This window comes from Stigmatopora nigra, chromosome 5 (genome assembly GCF_051989575.1).
Source record: "Stigmatopora nigra isolate UIUO_SnigA chromosome 5, RoL_Snig_1.1, whole genome shotgun sequence".
NCBI lineage: Eukaryota > Metazoa > Chordata > Actinopteri > Syngnathiformes > Syngnathidae > Stigmatopora > Stigmatopora nigra.
In genome coordinates, this window is record NC_135512.1 from 5482621 (window position 1) to 5500594 (window position 17974).

Consider the following 17974-nt stretch of genomic DNA (forward strand, 5'->3'; position numbering starts at 1 on the left):
CTGTTTACCGGCTGTTATTTTCAACACTAAGACAGAAATGAGCATCTTCTATTTTCATTAGGACAATAAGATTTTTTTTACTAGATAACTTTATAGTGGATATATCCTTACAAGAAAACACCAAACTAATGTATAACATAGTGTACTTTTAACTAATTGGACATGACACTGTCGAAAAGTTCGCTCATATTGGAACTAAAAAAAATTGTGACCGGACGTTTGGTCGCCGGTCTTTTGGGGACCCGCGAGGGTCAAATGTACTTAGATATTAAACAGCACTTAGATATTAAACTCTCTCTCATGAATATAATTATGAGAGCTTGCTCCAACAGTAAACTCTCTGGCACCATTTGACCGGCGACCAAAAGACCGGCGACCAAACGTCCGGCGACCAAATGTCCGAGCACCACAAAATTAAGTAATGAATTGCATTCTAATGTCTGAACTTTATAAACAACAAAATATTTTTAAAAATGCTGTGTAACTGTATTTGTTACTGCTTTAGATTAAATATTTGAACCGTGTACAAATGCAATTAAATCGATTTAAGGCTCTGAAACTTAATCATGGCAGATGGAAATTTTGTATAACTGTCAACACAATGTCTGATGATATTTCTCATTTGTGAAACACCGAAAAATATCAAGTATGATACCACAGGATGTTCTAGAGATCATTACTTTATATCTGCAGTAGTATTACGAGTAAGAATAATCCCATTTCCAAGCTTTTTGGAAATACTTGTGCATGTTTTGCATGAGTACATTTTCATTTCTGTACAAGTATTCAGCATGGTCACAAAAGAGGAAACTAGAAAGTCTGGGGACTAAAGTTTTTTTAAAAAGTATGTATGTATTCTTATATTCAAGTGTTGAGCTGCAAAGTTTGCTAATCCTTACTCGGAATAGCAAACTGATAAATAACTTGCAAACAGATAAAACAAGATGACAAGGAGTAAAAATGATCCGACAGCTAAGATAAGCATTTCATTTCCTGTCTTAACGCAGCCTTTATCAAAATAAAACAGTGTTCTACTTTCGAGGGAGGGGGAAATAAAAGTATTCCTTGAGTTACTGACAAATTGAGCGGATTAAGAATTAAAAAACAAAACAAAAAAAGCAGCCAAGATTAAAAAAGTGGAACCAGTCCACTGGCTTTTAAAGCCGACACAGTTTTAGAGGCAAGCAAGCTGTGCTAAGTTTATATTATTGGAGTGAAATGAAGCAAAAGACAGAAACGTCAAGATTAACTGCAGTTTCCTTGACGCTAATTGCAACTCGACAAAAGCCACTGAGCGATTCCGACTGACGGCTCTGTCGATGATGTGACTGATGTCGGTTGGGGCGTTTATTTACAGTGGATAACTAATTCCTTATCCCGAAAAGAACACCACTCACACAATAAACTCACAGATTTGAGGGAATAAATGAAAGACAGAGACTGTGTGACAGTAGCAGAAATTGAGGAATTGGAGGATATCTTTAAGACTATTTGGAATATAGTTTTATTGCATGTGATAGCGTGACCGGACGTTTGGTCGCCGGTCTTCTGGTCGCCGGTCAAATGTACCTAGATATTAAACAGTGCTTAGATATTAAACTCTCTCTTTTAGATATTAAACTGTATCTCATGATTATAATTTTGAGAGCTGGCTTCAACAATAAACTCTATCACCATTTGACCAGCGACCAAAAGTCCGGTGACCAAAAAGGGACCAAAACACTGGCGACCAAAAGACCAGCGACCAAACGGGAAGTAGAATATCAGATACATTTTGATTTCGTTACGTAACTTGGATTTAGTTATAATTTTATTTCGTAACTTTGAATAGTACGTATGTAGAGGAGAGGCATTCTTAAGTTGGGGCACTACTGTATTTGTGTTAAAACAACTTCAAAGGGTTGAGAATCATGTAGCAAAGGTTGAAATTCAATAAAGTGAACTCACCTTGACTGACAGTGTGAAGCAGCATCAATGGCAGCAGGACAAGCATCAGGTTCTGCAATCCACACGAAGGCATCACGTCGCACATCCTGCCACCCTTGAGACAAGATAGAAAGACACATGAGGGCAAGACTCTCTGAAGGTGGTGACCAAATGTCTTTGGATGGACAGCTGTCACATCATCCATCATTGTGATTTACGGTCCCGGTTCCAGTGGACTACTCTGAAGCCTTTCGCAAGGCTCCAGTGGTTATTATAAGCCTTTAAAAGGGGGAAGAGAACACACTCAACTGGCTGCTCCTGTCATGTATCATCTCTCTCAAGTGTCGTTTGAACTATAGGCTATTATCTTTATACTTCAGAAGACAAGTAGGTCCCATTTGGACAGTGAACACTCACACTTAATGACATTTAAAACTTCATTTTCCTTTTGTCTTTTTCCCTTTATTCCTGATTAGGATCGTTAGGGTGGATTAAGTCTACTTCCAACATGCCCTGCCTCACATTCAGTTGAATTAAAAAGTTGGGCTTCTTTTTGTTTTGGTAAAAGTGAAAATTCATGTATGGTTCATTTTATGATGAGACATGGGCAAACTAAGGCCCGCGGGCTACATCCGGGCCGCGAGGCGTTTTAATCCGGCCTGCCGACGTTGTCCAAATATATTTTTTTATCCAAGATGGCGCCATCATGCGGAAGCCAGTGGCAGTAGCTCTGTCCACTCTTATTTGTTTTTCGTGCATTTCAGCCCCTCTATCTTTTTTTAAATGACATTTTAATATTTCTTAATACATTTCTTTTTACTTTGTACTTTATACTTTTTACTTTAATGATGAGTGATAAGTATGTTAATATTTTAGTCCTTTTATGTTTCATATGTACTGTTAACGGATGTACTTTTTTATATGTATCGTATCTTGTGCTGTGATCAATGTGGCCTCTGGGCTGAAAAGTCTGCCAACCCCTGAGCAAGGGTGTATAGTTTCACATTATACAGTAACACTACTTGGCCATAGCTAGTTGGCTGGCAGGCTGACAGGAGCAGGCTGTGGTGAAGGCTCGGATAAGGTAAGTAACTGTCAAATTGTACTCTGATGTGATACACACACACACAGTGGATTCTTGTATTAAAAATACTTAAAGGGAGCATAAAAGTATTACCCAATCCACCCAAAACAATGACTGAAATATTGGCTAACAGCTCTAAAACAAATAGCTTACCCATTAAAAAGGAAGGACTGGATTTACCGATTCGACTTGATGATTAACAAACATGTTGAGATACCGTGCAAAAAATGTGAGTCATCTCAGAGTTGCTCTATTGAGAGTCAACACTTGTTTTGTCCTTCCTTTTCCAGAACACTATCATCGATATAATCACTTCATATCAAGGGACACATGGAAATATGAAATGGATATAAAGAGGCTCCAGCAGCCTGACTATCTATTGTATATCTAAGATGATATATGTGTCCTCACAGCCACAGGACAGCGACCAAATGAGGTGAAATGAAGTCAGGCCTGGACGGCCGAAGGGGCTCTGCGAGTAAATAATAAATGTGGGCTCTCTGGGGGAGACGTGGCGGGCCTGAGGGCTAAGGGAGGGGGGAGGAGAAAGGGTGAGGTGTGTGGGAGGTGGAGATACTGGACACTGATAGCCCGTGTCAGTTACAGAGGTGCAGGTCCATTTACAGGTGCATGTAAGGACGCAAAGACTTCATCACAAATAGTTGTGCGCAATGTCTATCTACCATGGGGTTTCATAGTATTTGTTTCCCTTTGGAATTTGTAGGTTAAAAGTTATATTGACTAAAAAGCAGTGTGTATTTCAGGGGTAGTAGGGAACCTATGGCTCGGGAGCCACATGTGGCTCTTTCCAAGGGCGTATATGGCTCTCCACTAACCTGTGAGGTAAAATATGGAAACTGTGACACTACTTGTACCATCTCTTCAATCATAATTTGTTTTTTTATTACTCTTGTGTGTATGATATCCCTGATTTATTAGCAACAGCATAACATTGTTGTTAAAAGAATTCAGAGACTTTTTGTACTTTTAAAGTGGTGAAATCACACAAAAAAAATAATAATAATCATACATTTTCATGTATTTTTACCATTCAAATCTGAGAATGGCTCTCAAGAAATAATATTAGAAAATATGAATTGTTTATGGCGAACTAACCAAGGAAACTGTTTAAAAATGTGGTGTTGTTGAACAAGGTTGATGTGTGTGTGTTCTTTATTTATAAGTTTACAGGGAAATGTGTAAATGGCTTGGAGACAGGTTGAAAGAAAGGATTGTCCTCAGATGAAAAGGCAAATAATTTCAATTTGGTATCAGCTCCAACTGTTGTGTTTTGGGGGATGGAGAATTACAACCCTTGAAATTCTTACAGTCAAGCATAGAGGTGGAAATCTTGTGTAAATCTTTTGTGCCTCCCATCAGAGATGACATAAAATCAAAAGGAGCACCAAGAGGAAAAAAATGCTTGGCGAAATTAGATCTTCATTCAGAGGATAATTAACTGTTTGATATGGCTTTGCTAGGCTTTATTAGTCCCTTTGTTGTCATTGCACAATGTGCATGTTTGTTTTCCAGTGTTGGTAAAAATGTATTTCTTTATACTGTTTTAATAAAAGACCCCCGAGTGTTGTCATGTCTTTAAATATTAACAGATTCTTAAAACTGCAGTATGCTAGCCTCAGTTATGTCATTTTATAAAGAATCTTACATCCAAAAGCAGCTTTTTCAAACTGATTTAGTTCAAAAGTTGACATATATTGCATTGAGTACAAACCTGATGCCTCACGGCCATATTAACGTTAACTCCCATTTGCAAAATGTCAAGAGGCTTCACGACTCGCTTAAAACATTATAGAACATAAAATACGGATGATGTATTCATACAAAACGTACATTTCCACACAATGATTGAAGGCTTTCAATTGCAATAATTTGACCTGAGAAAGCATTACCTATACAGGACTTCCCACGGCTGGTCTTAGATGCAGTGGTAATTACTCTACAGTCGCCATGCCAACAGCAGAGTTCCACACTGCAACCCAATGTCGCCTTTAAATGATATTCAAGATGGTTTTAAAAAGGTAAACGACGACAAATCGCCACTATGAGTGTTGAAAAACAAAATTCCTGCACATACAAGAACAATCTGGAAGGTAAAAATCATTAAAAAAATATAATTATCCAAGTTTTTCCTTTGTAATGATGAAGCTACTCCATTTTTACTGCTTTTAAATTGTTTTTTTTTGTTTTTTTTAACGGTCTTGATCATTGACTTTGCACAACAATGACACATTTTTGTCGCCTGGCTACAAGTGTTTAAATTGCTCCGAAACAAATGAGCTGCAACAAATGAACCTGCACTCCACTGCCGTTTAATGATTACTTAAAGCCCCAGAAGATAATCAAAGCTGTTGTGTCCCTTAGAAAAAAAACTGGTGCAACCTTAAACTCATTTATGTGGGCTCTCTATAATAAAAAACTGTTTTTATGGTTTTCTGTTTCCAAAATATTCTGTCTGTAGCTCACAACTTTAAGTATTATTTTCACTACTGATGTTTTACATCTGTAAAACGAAGCCAAGTGACGATAACTGCACAAGCGCCACTTGCAAAATGATGCGTGCAATTATTTATGGAGTCGTACACAAGCTCTTCCGCACTGCTGTGCGCATTATGTGAATGGAAAGACAGATTTGTGAGTGTAATTGGACATATAAATTGGTACATTTTGTTACATAACATGATGCCGTAGAGATAGACATTCATTGTCTTCATTAAAATGTAAAAATGCAACTGGATAAGTGGGTATTGATATTTGTGTTCATGAGATATGGAGACAGGAAAAGTGTCGGAAAGACAAATAGACGTGTATTTTGTATGTGTGTGTATGCAAGATAACTGATTTAAAATGTGTCAGCAACATATAGGTATCTAATTAAGTATAAAATGTGCTGTCATATTTCCTATGGGAAAATACCAAAAAACTTGATCATTAAAAAGGCACAGAAAAGTGTTGTTTAAAGCAGCAGGGTAACAGAAGGCAAATTTCAGCTCCACTCATATGCCAATGCTTAAATGTCCATTTCTGTCTCCCCCACAATGCTTTTGTGGGCAGTTGGATGGGGGAAATAAATGAGGTGGGCTGTTCATGTGAAGACAAAAAAATGGAATCCAGTTCAATTTACTACATACAATGTAGTCTGGCATTTAGGAAAATACAATATGTTGAGTAAAAAAATAATGTGTGTAACTTTAAACCATATTTGTGTCCTCATTTTCAGAAAAAGAAAAACTTCCATTTTCTTATTTTATGCTTAGAAAAGTCAATCTTTATCTAGAAAAGTCAAATGAAAAAAAATGTGATCAAAAATGTGTTAGATGTCGTGTCAACACACAATTTCCATATTTTTACCTCAGTTTAGCCGAGAGCCATATGCACTCATCAAAAGAGCCGCATATGGCTACAGAGCCATATGCACCCATCAAAAGAGCCACATATGGCTACAGAACCATATTCACTCATCACAAGAGCCACATATGGCTCCTGAGCCATATGCACTCATCAAAAAAGCCACATATGGCTCCCGGGCTATAGGTTCCCTATCGCTGCACTAAAATCATCATGTTAACACCTTATGTTAACACACGTTCAAAATTCTGCAGACCACCATCGTCATAGTATCTTCTTCCCCAGTTAAATGCTTCCCACAACAAAGCAATACATATTCACATCCTGCTCATCGATTAGTGGGGATGTGTGTAACAATTTATGTTGTAGCTTGTTTCCAAGCCGGGGAATTACCGCTCTAGCTAATTAAGTATTAGTACCACGGGGCGTGTAAAATCTGGAAAAGCTCAATGTAGCTATCGAATATATGAAGCTGTAGAAGATTGGCTTCTGGGCTATGCAAAGTAAACCTGAGATGCACAAAGGATCTTATTTTACTTTTTGATTTGTGTTAAACCCGAAATGGAAGATCGGATAAAGGCTTATTTTCCATCTTTTTCTCTGAAATTAAAAGAAAAACAAATGACTAAACGGTACATGAGCTGGAAAGCCAGAATCTTTCCAGATCTGACGTGCTAAAAGGCCAATCTTTGTCTAACAAATTTGAACCTCAACATCTATTGCCAGGAAGAACACAACAAGTACTGAAAATTGCGTGTTTTTACAGATATTAGTCAGACTGGTGTTTGACATGTTGTAGTATGAAATTGTTTTGAAATTACTGCCAAAAAACATATACACATATACACCAGCAACCTATTACTTCCTGAAACTGGACATTATAAGTTTTTAGGGGTAATAGTCTGAGCTAGGACTGATTTTGTTGTATTGCAAGTACTTATTTATTTATCACAGCAATGTAACTTTGTGGTAACAGTTGCTAGCACGGTACATAAAAGTGTAATTTCACAGCTCAATTGTGATATTTTGCACGCTCTCCTTTTTTTTTTATAGACATTAACGATGAAAGCATTTATTTCAGAGTGCTTTTGTGGATGTTTTTCTATCAGCGTTTCTTCATTGTACGACTTCACAGGATGATTTTTTTTTGCAGGATTTGAAAAGAACTGAAGACTGTTATTTATTGCAATGAGCTGTCTCACAGAACCAAACCGGAATAAAAAAGGGACGCAATGAAAGAGGAAAAGAGCGCTCGATCCTGAGCTGGTCGCTTCCAACAAAGGCGACTTTGCTTAGCCGGAATATGTTGAAGGGATGTGGGAGAAAAACTAGAGAAAATGCTATTACTTATAGTTGAATGCCACACAGGTCTCCTTTATTCATTCCCACAATGTCCCGCGAGCCAGCCAGCGGCCAACGCTATTAGAGTAGGATCTGCCATTACTTACTCTAAAACATATTACCTCGCTCTTGTGTCCAGGAGAGGCGAGCTCACCCCTACACGAGATGAGATGAAGTAAAAAAAGGTGGAGGGATGTGAATTGATGAAAGGCAATGGTAGTGTGAAAGAGCTGGCTGGAAAGAAAAAAATGGAGGAGAAGGGCGAAAAGCTTTCTACACATGGGTCACTTTAAAAAAAAAAAATGTCCAGGACATCTCATTTACACTCTGGCAAATGTTAAACTTGTTCGGGGTGCATGTCAAGGTCGCCTTGGCCAGCTGCTTGTCTTCCCACGAGGGATGTATACAAATGTGGCTGCACACCACAGGTTAAGAGTAAGAAAAAATTGTGCGCCAACCAGGTGAAATAAAGGATGTCGCCTTAGCAAGTGTAATGGTAATTGTGTAGAACGTTTTGCTGTATGTTATATGTCATGCATTCAGATTACATGGTGTTAGAGATTCTGCCAATTGCCTTCAGCACAAGAACTACTTCAAATTGGGGACTACGGTTTTTACGCTGTCATCATTATCGTGACCGGACGTTTGGTCGCCGGTCTTTTGGTCCCATTTGGTCGCCGGTCAAATGTACTTAGATATTAAACAGTACTTAGATATTAAACTCTCTCTTAGATATTAAACTCCCTCTCTTAGATATTAAACTCCCTCTCTTAGATATTAAACTCGCTCTCTTAGATATTAAACTCGCTCTCTTAGATATTAAACTCTCTCTCTTAGATATTAAACTCTCTCTCTTAGATATTAAACTCTCTCTCATGAATATAATTTGGAGAGCTGGTTTCAACAGTAAACTCTCTGTCACCATTTGACCAAATAGGACCAAACATCCGAGCACCAAATAAACTGAAGAAACTATTGTATCCACATGATAGGATTATCCTTATGTTCTTCTCATTTGAATTAGAATCATATTGTCTGTGTGATAATTTCCCTCACTACATACCTACAAAATCTGTTTATTTTATGAATAGAAAAAGTAAAAGAAAACACAAAAAAATTAATTAATTGCCATTCTTAAAGCCACACTGATCTAATGATGTAGGCGTGACGACTGGTTCAAGACTTATTAGTGCTATCGGGCGGCAGTATCGACTTCACTCGATATATTTCTCACGTTTTAGCAAGGCATGAACAAGGAGACCATTATTGCATTCACACTAATATGAGAGTACCGCTACATATTTCAAGCGCAAGATGGATGTCATTTCCCATCAGCTCTTTTGACTGTTATCCTCTCTCAGTCTCCAAGTTCGACTTTGCCTCCGTCAACACCCGGTAGAGACACGCGGCGCGTAATAAATCCTCCGTGTTGACGGCAGCTCGTAAAAGACTGAAGAGCTAATCTAATACGCCGGCGCGAGGGGAGGAACGTCGCTTCACGCCGTAGGGCAAAAGGTCTCGGAAGCAGTCGATAAACCTGCGGCGTTCAACCAACAGGCTTTCTCCAGATCAGAAGAATAACAGATGTCTTGACCGGGAGCCACGGAACATGAATTCAGTGGGAATGGTGCAAAGCTATATTACATTCCAACTGGACACTTTGTCAGCCAGTAAGACAAAGCCAAAGAGGAAACAGCTCGTGGCAAAACTAAAAAGGGAACTTGCTGCCAAAAAGTTGTACAATAATCCCCTGGTAGTGGAACACAGTGGAAAACCGCTAGTGATTTAGACTGGGCGAAATGCAGTTTATCACAGACGACTCTAGGCGGAAAGAAGATTACCATTCGCCATACACATGGAGAGATAAACAACTATTCTCCCAATTTGTTGGGTTTCTCCTAACAATTTACTTGGGAAGCGATAAAAGATAATCCCACAATTTCCATGCCTTTATTAAAGTATAATTTGTATATATTTGTTTTCCATTTTATTTTTGTTTCCTGGTTAGCGGCAATATTGTTTGGTTTATGTGATAATTTCATTTTCTATCTGTAATGTGGATCGGTGCCACATTTCCTTATTTACTTCCAAGATTTATGTCTATTTGTTCATTCATTTTCTAAACTGTTTATCCTCACAAGAGTTGAGGGGGGTGCTGGAGCCTACCAAGGCCAACTATGAATAGCAGGGGGGAACTAGTTGGCAGCCAATCGCTGGGCACAATTTTCTAGGCTGGAGTAATCTCTGCTGCATATTTTTGGAGTACCCAGAGAAAAGCCATGCAAACCCTGCACAAGAAAGTCAGAAGTCACCAGGGATTGAATCTTCGATCTCAAAATTGCGAGGCAGACGTTGATTAAATTGAATAATTTGGACATTTCTCCTTCATTTCTCTCATAACAGTTGTAAAATCTGCCATTTTTATGTCTTATTTCTGAAATGATGTACATGTTCTGTAGGGCTAAAATACACACTGTCATCTTAGGCTTTTCAGGATAAAATAAATCTGTCTTAGTATCGACGCCAAGTCTGTTTTCCATATTTCTCTGCTTGCAATTTGTCACACGGGAAGGTGATGTGTCATTAGACAGGTGCCACTGCTACTATAAAATCAATGCAAATCTATGCGCATCACTGAAGACATCTAAAAGGCCTTTTCTATCATCTTCTGTATGTCTCTTGATAATGGCGTAGAATGAGAAAAATCATCCCCTGATAAAAAGAAACGACTATTTCAATAGAGAAAAAGAGCCATTTTTGGTACGCAACAACATTTTTTTTGTGTGGATGCTGATAAGCAGCTTGGAGGACAACGAGTGACAGGCTTAGGGAAGCCAGATGGATGGATGGCGTAGTTAAAATTGCACATCATCGCAAATACGGCTGTAAGGAGTGCCCAATTCAGTGTGTGTAGTTGTGCCCGGGTGTCTGTCTTTTACCTCTGTCCAATATTTCCTCTCTGCCCAATGATATTTTATATATACTCATTAAATAATCTCTGGGAGAGACGTGTGTGTGTGAGGTTTCAGTCTGAGCCAGTGGCGGTGTAATCTGCCACTTTGATGTACCGTTAAATCAATCTGCATCTCATCATAAGCCAAACAGAAACATGCGTCGAGAGGACCAGTCACCAGCGGGATGAAGCTGGACTGGTGTACTTTTAAACAAAATCGGATTTGAAGAGAAGTGGGCGATGTGGGGGGCATTTGATCCAGAATCTGCATGTAGTGGTTGAAGCAAATAAAGAAGAACAGAAGAACTGTTGAGTGATAGCTTAGAAAATGTTTCATGATAATGGAAGTTATAAGAAAAGTAAGTGTAGAGTTTGCATGTTTTGTCTGGTTTTCGTGGGTTTTCTTCAGGTACTCTAGTTTCCTTAAACTTGCCAAAATGTGCGTGCTAGACTGGTTGAACACTATATCAAGGGTGTCAGACTCGGGTTGGTTCGCGGGCCGCTTTAACGTCAACTTGATTTCACATGGGCCGGACCATTTTAGATATAATATTTAGATTTTTTTTTATATAAATGGATTAAATGAACTGAATTAAAAGCCCTGAATATTCAGTTTTTTTATAGATCTAAAATAATGTTTATTTTAGCTTTTTTAAAATGTATTTTTAGATTTTACAAAATGATTTTTGAACTAAAAACACAAAAAAATGATTAAAAAATTACAATTGTTGATTTAAAAGGGGGAAAACCAGGAAATTTAATATACATCTATACTCATTTTAATTTGATCCTTAAACAGAAAGTCAGCACTCATGATTTACTTTCCCGGCCCATACAAAAGGATGTGGCGGACCAAATTTGGCCCCCAGGCCGCCACTTTGACACATGTGCTCTAAATTGTTCTCAGTTAAGTAGGCTCTGGCATCCCACAATCTTTGTATGGATAAACAGTACGGTAAATGAATAAATACATACTATAGCCAGTTGAGTTCATGTTGTATTCTCCACTATAGTCCGGGCCTTCATTCCTTGCTCCTTGCCTTTTTTTTTTTTAAATTCCTGTTTTTCGACCCAGACATGCGTCCTTGCTCTGAGACACACTGGGATCCCCGGGGCTGTATCGATTCCCAGGCACTCTCATTTGGGAGAAACACAATTTATGAGACCTGCCAGCGCCCAGGTTTATTTACTTATTTACCCAGTGCCTGCTCTGGGCTCTATGTGAGTTGGCCGCATCCAAGTGGGACCATTATTTAAGGCTGTGAGAATACATGTAACCATCATTCAGAAGAGTAAATTGATACTGCATAGAAAGTTTTTTCGTGTTAGTGCAAATCTTAGCATTTGTTGGTGGTTTTTGTTTTCTACCAGAAAAAGTCTGTATTGGACAATACAGGGGATTGAGTTGGGCTTTAGCTTCTACTACAAAATAGATATTGTCTGGATTTCAGCCTGACATTATTTTAGCTCTGAGGTGACAGTAGTGTTTTCTGGAGGTGATCTTTTCATTTTAAAAGCAGCCCTTTTGACACGGCGTGTAAAAACCGGGATTTTATTGCTTTTCAGTCTCGTATTGGTTATTCTTTTCAAACGGCAATGACATAGAATGTTTTTTGCGGTATTAGAACCATAAAACAGACTGTATATGTGTCATTCTTTTTGGTACTTTTCACAAGGAGACAAAACAAGTGGACGTCATTACAAAATGGGTAAAAAAAAATGTAAAAATGGCTATTATGAAGTATCATTTGAGTTTGATTAATTTAATAAAGGGACAGCATATATAGTTTTATATTTCCATTAACTTCTGCAATTGTCACGGCACTTATCACATCGCATTTGACCCCACTCGTCATTTGCTGTGCTCAGGTTGCCCAAAAAACACTATCGACTGAATTCATGGATGGCTGAGTACCTCTTGTTAGTGGCTTAAAAGTGTGATGGCAGTGTTGCACCAATTCCACACAGAGTTTCCATTCAAAAGGGCATATCAGGGCTTCGGTATTTATACACAGAAAGCAGTGAAATAGAATAGCTAAGCAACTGCTGATGAGTTAACGCAGTAACAATTCTATTCGAATTACAACGTACTTAATGTCACATTGACCTTGCATGAGAAGAATTTTAAAACCTTGGACAAAACTTTTAGAATAAAACAACTATAATGAGTAAAAGGCGAAAAAAAATGTTTAAAATGACATCATTTTTCATTCACACTTGATTTTTATGTAGATGTTTACGCCATTTGAGTTTTTTAATGCACATTTTAACTGTCATTAATCATCAATCATCTGCCAACTAAAAAAAGGTATTAAATTACACTTTTCCTTCAGCTGCATAACAATTTTACAGCCATTCTATTACACTCTGTCATCATAGCAGGCCTTTTTTTGCCAGGGCACGTTCTAATAAGTTGTTTGATTTCAAAACATTTTCATTCAAAGATGTCAAAAGCCCCCCACAGAACACCAACAAACGCGCATGGAATTTGAAATTGAAGGCTTGTCCTTTACATGATGATAAGTGCTTTAGTCATGTGTGAAGCGAACATTGCAAGAGTGTTCTAGAACACACACACACACCCACACTAACCCACACACACACACACACACACACTCGTACTGTCTCATCCTACCACCCTCCTGTGCCGACTGCTGTTGCCAGCCCCGAAGGAAGGAAGACACATGGCTAGACAACATCAGACTACGCTTTGATCATTTCTCAGTAATTGACAGCGTTCCAAAGCCAATACTTGCAGTGTGACACACACACACACACACACTCACACACACACACACACACACACACATAGACACATAAATGCATGCAAAAACAGCCGCAAAGTCTGTTGTTCAAGCCAAAAGATTTTAGAAGCTGATCTACTAACTGGACGCCGGACAACCATAAGCTGTAAATTGCTGCGTAGGTTTTTTTTACGGGATCTGGAAGGACTGGAGGAAAATTAATTAATTCAGCAAGTGCAGTGGGATTCGACTATGACATAAAGTGTGGGCACTAATGTTTTATCTTTAGATGAAAATAAAAACACCCGTAGGACATCATGCAATGAAAATGAAACAATATTATACACATAATATAAATAGTACATACACGGATGAGAGCATAGTTGACTTTTTTTGTAGGGTAAGTGTTTGATATGTGGAATCAATGTACTAGAGCTTTTGATAAAAAGGATGGACGACTTAGTATGAATTAATTAATTCAGATTTTTACAATAATAATCCCGAAGAATAAAACTATTTTTGCACAAGACAATTGCACAAGAAAGGGCCATTATCCACAATTCAATAACTTAATTTGATCATTACTGGGATTCACTTTGGCTGATATTTACATTGATTTGAAGATGTTCGACATTAAAATTAGTAAAATGTGCAACAACAACAACAAAGCAATTTCAATATAGTGGTACATTGCAATATTAATGTATAAAAAATGGAAAATTAGGATTACCCCTCATTTAAAGCTGCTTTTTTCCAATATACAATAGCACTTAAAGGCATTGTCAATATTAACCTCGCATAAAGTAAGTAACCAAAGCCCAAATAACTCAAAAGCCTCAAACAATTTAAACGGTTTATTCCTACAGCTAGACATGTTTATCTTTCAGCACCAAGTCAGTTGCTAAAGCAAACAAGATTATTAACCTGTCTAAATCAAAATAACACATAACCTGGGGCAAAAAAAGGAATCAGACAGACAAATGATATTTTCTGTTGCGGCTAAATATTGACGTACATAGTGTAAGACTTCAAATGGCTCCATCAATATAACTCAAACCTGATGACAAGTCCATTCTCAAGACCATTCTCTCTTCTCAATTGAATCCGTTTCGAATCATACCCCAGAAAAAATCAGAGTAAGCTTTACTTCTCTGGTGTATCGAATGTTAATCCTCAATTAATATAATGAACTACTTGAATTAATTAGTGAATGACTTCATTAACCTGTCCAGACTTAATATATGAGATACATATATATATATGAGAGTTGTGCAATCTTTGCCACAATGGGACATTTAACCTGCTGTCTGATGCCATCATTAATCATATCCACCCTTACATGACGAGTCAGTCAGTCCTCCAAGTGGTAATTGGTTCAAAAACGTGAGTCATTAGCAATGACATAAAAGGCCGAGGATGTATAACCGCTTAATGGCAAGACTCTCTAACAATAAGAACCATTAGTCTCCAACATTAGACGATCTCTGAGTGGATTCCATATGATTGACTGTAAGTAATGGTATCCAAAAACCAAAAAAAAAAAACGTTTTAATTTCTATCCTATGACACCTCATTCCACACTAGAATGAAATATTCGAAATGCACATTGGAAGCCCATCCCTTCTCTACCGTAAAGTGTGGATAATTTGCTTCCAATTAAGCAGCTAAATCACTTTATTACTCCATATTCAAGGCTGGAGTGCTTTAATGTGTCTTTCCATGATTTGGGACAGTGGTGGAAATGAATAAAAGCCCGCAAGGCCGGCTGTAAATTTCCCCTGGTCAAACTGCAGGTTTGCAGGTACTTATCGCCTCTTATCACGTTAGTACAAACTGTGTGCTGCTCCCAAACAGTCTTTTGGCTTCGGTGCAATTATTTCATTTTCATTTAGTTAATTCCAAAGCGATTAGTGCTATGAAAAATGGCCCTGAATATTGCTTTATGTAGGAAGAACATAACCAATTTCCCAAATAGATTAGGAACATCATAAAAGGTAGATAAATGTACATGGATTCTGGAAAACAGAAGACTAAACATTCACTAGTTCACAACAACAAAATGCTAATATTTCTCCAAAAAACGCATATTGGAAAACCAAAAGCAAAAACTGAAGGCAAAATACCACAACCAATTATTATTCCAAATATTTTTGCATATTTTTATTAAATGTTTATTTACACACATTTAAGACAATTATCCAGACCTCTAATTTGTCATTAAATGCCAAAATAATCAGACTTAACCAAACATTTGCTGGAGTTGCAAATCTGGTGGGCACATTTTACTTAATGTAGGAAAAACACTATTGACTCTATGTTCCAAATAACAAAAATCATTCTCAAAAAGGTGAATATATGACAAACTATCAATAAAGGACTTTCCAAATTATTGTTAACTGCAATTCATATTCTGAACCAGCAAGAAAAGCAAAAGTCCACCCTTCCCCAATGTAATTGGCTCCACCTTGGTCTACTTAAGGTGTAACATTTGATATCAAAAAGCGATCTGATCTCCTCCAATTGAGATAGAAGTAGCCTCCAGAAATGAACAAAAACGCTTCATTTTAACCGAGAAGGAATTGCTTTGCAGTCGCACGAATCACGGATGAGTTTTATCTAATGGGCTAATACATCTCTAACTAATGGACCTTTAAAAGGGCTACCGGGGTGGAATACATCCCAGACCTCCCCCCCATCCCCCTTTCTGCAATGGCGAGAAGCCGGCTTGACCTTCTGAAAGCTGCCAAAAAAAGCAAACAGCTCATTTATCCGACCATCATCACAAAGAGGAGACATGGGTAGGGGGCTATGCTAACTTGCAGGAGGTCTCTGGAATCAACAAGCTGGTTTTAGCTTAGACCTGACAGCATGGGGCTGCACTATTAAATAAAAAATAAAAATGTGAACCAGTATTGGTTGGCTAAAAATGAAATTTGATGATGGACTTAAGATAAAGCAGTGTTTCTTCAACTAAGCTCAAATACGTGTAGATAAAAATCAGGGGGGGAAAAGCTTCATATTATTGTGAAGAAATGATATAAATGGAAGGTTTTATAGTTGGATAAAAGGTTTAAAAGTAGAGGAAGTTTGACAGTTGGTGGTGAAATGAAGTGAAACAAGAGAGAGGTATAAATGAAATACTGGATTTGAGTTTTTCCTTCTCTATACTCGCCAATATAAAAACTCAGAGCTGTTAGAAAACAACTGTTGTTTTCTTTTCAACTTTAGCTTGCTGCCAACGTGGGTGACACCGTGCATGCTGTTATTGCGAGATTACTATTTCAGCATTCTAGTGCACTCCCGTTGCTCAATGGAGACTTCAATCATGTTCCTTTCGAGCTTCTTCGTCAACAAGTATTTTACCTCCAACATGTAAAATTATGCCTTACCAGAGAACAAAACTGAATCTTCTGTCAGTCCCACAATATTTTTTAGGCAAGGGATGGAAGGGGTTCTAAATCTTGGGTTAGGTTTCCCTGGACTCAAATAGTTTGAGAACTTCACCGTTTAAGAGTGCAATCGGAGGACAAAACGCGGCCAATTAAGGCGTTTTGCAGTAGACTGATTGCAAAAAACGTTTAGTGGTAAGTTTTAGAGGATGGCGTGTGAAATAATAAGCAAGAATACAGCGTACAATCAAGCGAAGTGATTGCTGAAACATTAGTGTTAAGAAACTTGAAAGATGGAAATTTCAAGAATTTTCAAGTCCGCAGAACCATGATTAACATTTGATTGCTCTATATTGCAGGCAGTAAGTAGACGGTCTACTTCAAACTTTCCATATCTGTGTTCAAGTCTCAATTGGAACATCTCCACCCAGAGGAACCCACACAGAAAATAATCTAAGTAAAGTAACCAATGTTCCCTCAAAATTTCCCTTGGTCTGGGCAGAAAGACAACCTCACTGAGTACACTGAGTACCTGTGTTCATTGCTCGCTATGGGCACACCAGTATCACACCTTCCATACGCAGGTGCATGTCAATGTTCCCTCTAATTTTTCATGTAAAACATGCTGTAAAAACACAAAAACATAGGAGTGGATAGAGCTACTGCCACTGGCTGCTGCTTAAATGGCGTCATCATGGGGAAGGGGTTTAAAAAAAAGTTTGGTTTTTATTTACTGCGCGCCATATGATTGCTGCTGCGCAAAGAAGACGAGAGTAGTGCGCAAAATGCTGACACCTGGCAACCAAGACTGACCCTTAAAGAAACAGGGACATACTGTGACTGAAAAATCGATTTGTCAAATCTAGTGGTTAACATCTCAATCTTCTTCCCAAGAATGAAAGAAAAAGCTAAACCTTGGTTAAGACAGTTCCTTGGGCTACAGTATAAAATGTGTACAATAAAGTCCAGTGTATAAATGAGCCAGTGAAAATCTCCACTAGCTTCTATAAATCCACTTTCAGCTGCAGTGCTGCTGTCTCAGCACCTACTGTATAAATGTGTGTAAAGCTTTAAATCTATACCTTCTAAAGCACACGACTAAAAGGCAGGTGGTTAGGAGATTCCACCCCACCCCCCTATTAAAACCCCAGGGGAGCTTTAGAAAGCCAGA

At 38.1% G+C, this 17974-nt stretch overlaps 1 protein-coding gene across 1 annotated transcript in view; it reads right to left on the reverse strand.

Annotated features, from left to right (window-relative positions):
- Positions 1 to 17974, reverse strand: part of ncanb (neurocan b) — an 88402-nt gene that overhangs the window by 62233 nt on the left and 8195 nt on the right. The window contains exon 2 of the mRNA XM_077716729.1: positions 1948 to 2041. Within this exon, the coding sequence (XP_077572855.1) occupies positions 1948 to 2032 (85 nt within the window). The 5' untranslated portion in view covers positions 2033 to 2041. The remainder of the gene's footprint in view (positions 1 to 1947; positions 2042 to 17974) is intronic.